Source organism: Cottoperca gobio, chromosome 8 (genome assembly GCF_900634415.1).
Source record: "Cottoperca gobio chromosome 8, fCotGob3.1, whole genome shotgun sequence".
Taxonomy (NCBI): domain Eukaryota; kingdom Metazoa; phylum Chordata; class Actinopteri; order Perciformes; family Bovichtidae; genus Cottoperca; species Cottoperca gobio.
The window spans coordinates 20598767-20604052 of NC_041362.1; the positions used below are offsets into that span (position 1 = coordinate 20598767).

General features: G+C 43.0%; 1 protein-coding gene across 1 annotated transcript; it reads left to right on the forward strand.

Annotated features, from left to right (window-relative positions):
* Positions 1–1120: 1120 nt before the first annotated feature.
* On the forward strand, positions 1121–3747 carry LOC115011715 (general transcription factor II-I repeat domain-containing protein 2-like). The gene has a single exon (XM_029436927.1). The coding sequence runs from the start codon at positions 1359–1361 to the stop codon at positions 3177–3179; it is 1821 nt and encodes a 606-aa protein (XP_029292787.1). The 5' UTR covers positions 1121–1358; the 3' UTR covers positions 3180–3747.
* Positions 3748–5286: the final 1539 nt, after the last annotated feature.

A 5286-nucleotide genomic window follows, 5' to 3' on the forward strand; every position in this document is an offset into this window, starting at 1 on the left:
AACTGTACAATTATGGAAGCAATTGAAGAGCTGCTGCCAATAAAAGGATGTCATGGAGGCCAAAATGGAGGAATTCAATGAATATGAGGGACATGGAGCAAACACAACCTGCATAACAGATCACCCAGGAATCCAATCAAATTATCTGGATGTTTGGATGTTGCAGCCTACCAAAGGTATTTGAAGAGGGACAGACAACAAGCAGGTGATCAGCCACGTAATGAGTAAGTTACTTGTGTTCACAAATGTGTAGAGCTCAGAAACTTTGATGTATTTTAAAGTTACAGAATAAATAGATAAATATGCAAACAAGGTTGAAGTGATTACCATTAACATGTATTATCTTGTATTTTACAGAATGTATGGCTATGTGGCATATCGCCAGCTAGTGAGATTTTGCTGGGGAATACTTGGTAAGAACCACAGAATGCCATCATGTGCCATTCAAAAGATCCGGGCTACGTTTCCATCTGACAATTACACGTCATTCAAGTATCAGCACTTAGACACAATAACAAAACACAATGTCAGTTCAGTGATTGAATCTGCTTCTATACAGCACAACAGCATCCCTCTTGTTTGGTTCTTCCCACCGACTGCTGATCTGGGACTTCGAAAGGTTCCTCATCAACATTGTCTTGGCACAAAGCATTGAGTCTCGGTCAAGAGTTTTATAATCAAGAATATTATATATACAGTATATCTCAAAAGTGAGTACACCCTTTAGATTTTTGCAAATATTCTGTTATATCCTTTCAGGGGATAACATTATCCTACTGAAACTTTGATATAACTTAAAGTAGTCAGTGTGCTGCTTGAATAACAGTATAGATTTATTGTCCTTTGAAAATTACTCAGTACACAGCTGTTAATGTCTAAACAGCTGGCAACAAAAGTGAGTACACCCCATAGTGAACATGTCTAAATTGTGCCCAAAGTGTCAATATTTTGTGTGACCACCATTGTTATCTAGCACTGCTTTAACCCTCCTGGGCATGGAATTCACCAGAGCTGCACAGGTTGCTTCTGGAATCTTCTTCCACTCCTCCACGACGACATCACGGAGCGCACGGATGTTGGACACCTTGCACTCCTCCACCTTCCTCTTGAGCACATATGTCAGAGTCAAGGCCCGCGGGCCACATCCGGCCCGCGAGAAGGTTTTTTACGGCCCCTGGGATGATCTTGATTTATTATTAGAACCGGCCCGCAGCCCGCAGATCTTTTACACGCACCAATACTACATTTCCCACAATGCAACGGTGACGCACCGAGCAGTAGGCTGCTTCATTTCAATATTTATTGGCACAGCAGTCGTCAGCATCACAGTAAAATTAACTTTCAGATACCCATCAAAAATGGCAAAACGGAAGGTGGACACTGAGAACCGGGGGTTTCAAACAAGGTGGGAGTCGGAGTATATGTTCACGGAGGTAGCTGGAAAACCTGTGTGTCTTCTGTGTGGAGAAAGTGTGGCGGTACTGAAAGAGTATAATCTGAGACGACATTATGAAACGAAACACGCGGACAAAAACAAGAATATGGACATGGAACAAAGGCTACAAAAGGCAGAGGAATTAAAACGAGGCCTCAAATCTCGACAGGCTCTGTTCAAAAAAGCCAAATCACAAGGCCAGGCTGCTGTCAAGGCCAGTTTTATTTTGGCAGAAGAGATCGCTAAATCAGCCCGGCCATTTACGGAGGGGGATTTCATCAAAAACTGCATGATTAAAGTTTGTGACGAAGTTTGCCCAGAAAAAAGGCAACTCTTTTTAAATGTGAGTCTGAGCAGAAACACCATTGCCGAGAGAGTAGACCAGTTGTCCATCAATCTAAAAGAGCAGCTTGTGAAAAAGGGAAAATATTTCATTGCATATTCCTTGGCTGTGGATGAGAGCACCGACATTTCTGACATTGCCCAGTTGTCAATTTTCATCCGCGGAGTGGACTCCAGCCTAAGCGTGACAGAGGAGTTTTTGGCTTTACGTCCTATGCATGGCACAACTACGGGGCATGATTTATATGAAGAGGTGTCAAGATGTGTAAATGAGATGGAGCTGCCTTGGGAAAAACTCGTGGGTTTGACAACCGACGGAGCACCTGCGATGTGTGGACACAGGAGCGGACTGGTGGCGAAGATACGGGAAAAGATGCAAGAGGAAAACGCGACAGGTGAGCTGACAGCTTATCATTGTATCATACACCAGGAAGCGTTGTGCGGTAAAGCCTTGAAAATGGAGCATGTAATGAGCATCATCACGCGCACAGTTAACTTTATCAGAGCCAAAGGTTTGAATCACCGCCAGTTCAAGGCATTTCTGACGGAGTTAGAAACGGAGCATGGTGATTTGCCTTATCACACAGAGGTGCGATGGCTAAGCCAGGGAAAGGTGCTTCAAAGATGTTTCGAGCTTCGTGAGGAGATTTGTCTGTTCTTGGACAGCAAAGGGAAAGACACAACACAACTCCGAGACGAAATGTTTCTGTGTGAAATGGCTTTTCTGTGTGACATTACGAGTCATCTGAATGCAATGAACTTGCAGCTGCAGGGTCGGGATCATGTCATCTCTGATATGTACAGTACAGTGAAGGCATTTAAAACCAAACTGACTCTGTGGGAGACGCAGATGCGGAAAGAAAATTTGAGCCACTTTCCCAGCTGCCAGACCATGAAAGAGAAGCTCTCTACCAGTGCGTTCCCGAGCGCACAGTTGGCTGATAAAATAGGTATGCTTGCCGCTGACTTTCGACGCCGATTTGCTGACTTTGAAGCACAAAAAAGCAGGTTGGAACTGCTCGGTAACCCATTTGCTGTTGACGTGGAAAGCTCACCACCAAACCTCCAAATGGAGTTGATTGACCTCCAATGCAATGATGCACTGAGGGCAAAATATGCGGCAGTGGGTGCTGCGGAGTTCGCCCGTTTCCTCCCCGACACAATGCCCCAGCTGCGCATCCAGGCTGCTCAAACGTTGTCTATGTTTGGCAGCACATACCTGTGTGAACAACTGTTTTCTTTGATGAACCTGAACAAAACATCACACAGAAGTCGACTTACTGCTGAACACCTCCACTCAATTCTGAGGATTTCCTCAGCTCAGAGCCTTACCCCGAACATTGATGAACTTGTGGAAAAGATGGGACACCACCAAGTATCACCCTCAACCTCAAACAAGTGAACATTACTGTGCAATCACATATTTAGAGTTTTTACTCAGTTCAAGTTTAAAAGTTAAAGTTTAATATTTGTTTTCACTGCATGTTACTTCTCCTTAAACAAAGTGTTGTTTTTGATTAATAGATTTTTGCACTTTATTTTATTGTATTTCAATCCAATTATATTTTAAAAATATTTCAGTTGAGTGGATGATAGAAAATTGCTATTATTGTTTTTTTCTTTGAAGTAAATTTAGCCCACTTTTGCTAAAATAGAAAATATAGGCTACTGATGGTGCCTTGAATACCGGTTTCTTTCATTTAATGTTCATGTTATGGGGATTTTTATATAAAGGAAATTTGTCTTTTGTGTCTGTTGAAAATTAAAGATTACTGACAGAGCCATAAGAAAATATTGCTTTATTTATCTGATCATATTGGAATATATTTGTTAGGTTTTCAGTAGGTTCAATTAGGTTCACTAGACTATATGCGTCATTTAAAAATTTTTCAATGAACATTCGAACAGTCCGGCCCTCGGCTTGTAGCTAAATTTTTTATTTGGCCCTCCGTCCATTTGACTTTGACACCCCTGCTCTTGAGGATGCCCCACATGTGCTCAATTGGGTTTAGGTCTGGAGACATACTTGGCCAGTCCATCACCTTAACCTTCAGCTTCTTCAGCAAGGCCGTTGTCATCTTGGAGGTGTGTTTAGGGTCATTATCATGTTGGAAAACTGCCCTACGGCCCAGTTTCCGAAGAGAGGGGATCATGCTCTGCTGCAGGATGTCACAGTATATATTGGAATTCATGTGTCCCTCAATGAAATGCAGCTCCCCAGTGCCGGCAGCACTCATGCAGCCCCAGACCATGATGCTGCCACCACCATGCTTGACTGTAGGCAAAACACATTTGTCTTGGTACTCCTCACCAGGGTGCCGCCACACACGCCGGACACCATCTGACCCAAACAGGTTTATTTTGGTCTCATCAGACCACAGGACATAGTTCCAGTAACTCATGTTCTTGGATTCATTGTCTTCAGCAAACTGTTTGCGGGCTTTCTTATGCATCGGTTTCAGAAGGGGCTTCTGTCTGGGGCGACGGCCATACAAACCGATTTGATGCAGTGTGCGGCGTATGGTCTGGGCACTGACAGGCTGACATCCCACTTCTGCAACCTCTGCAGCAATGCTGGAAGCACTCGCACGTCTATTTTTGGAAACCAACCTCTGGATATGACGCTGAGTACGTGGACTCAACTTCTTTGGTCGACCCTGGCGAGGCCTGTTCCGAGTGGAACCTGTCCTGGAAAACCGCTGTATGATCTTAGCCACTGTGCTGCAACTCATTTTCATGGTGTTGGCAATCTTCTTATAGCCAAGGCCATCTTTGTGAAGCGCAATAATCCTTTTTTTCAGCCGCTCAGAGAGTTCCTTGCCATGAGGTGCCATGTTGTCCAGCATTCAGAGAGAATTGTGCCCAAAACACCAAATTTAACAGCCCTGCTTATCATTTACACCTGAATCCTTGTAACACTAACGAGTCACATGACACCAGGGCGGGAAAACAACATCATTGGGCACAATTACGACATGTTCACTATGGGGTGTACTCACTTTTGTTGCCAGCTGTTTAGACATTAACAGCTGTGTACTGAGTAATTTTCAAAGGACAATAAATCTATACTGTTATTCAAGCAGCACACTGACTACTTTAAGTTATATCAAAGTTTCAGTAGGATAATGTTATCCCCTGAAAGGATATAACAGAATATTTGCAAAAATCTAAAGGGTGTACTCACTTTTGAGATATACTGTATATATATATATGTGTGTGTATATGTGTATATGTGTATATGTATTTGTATCTTACATATCAATATTTAAATATTATGATGCTGACCTTTGGAACAACCAACCTGGATTGGAACTTGCAGTCCAGCTGACCTGACACGTGGTCGCGCCTGCATGGACTTGTGGTGTATCCGTGGAGGGGGATCCGTCTGCACAGCAATTTCATTCTGACATGTCTGAAATGTACAAATCACAACTTTACTAATAAATCTTTCAAACCAGCTTGAAATTGTATTTCACATGTATACATGTCTGCCTAAAGACAATATCTAA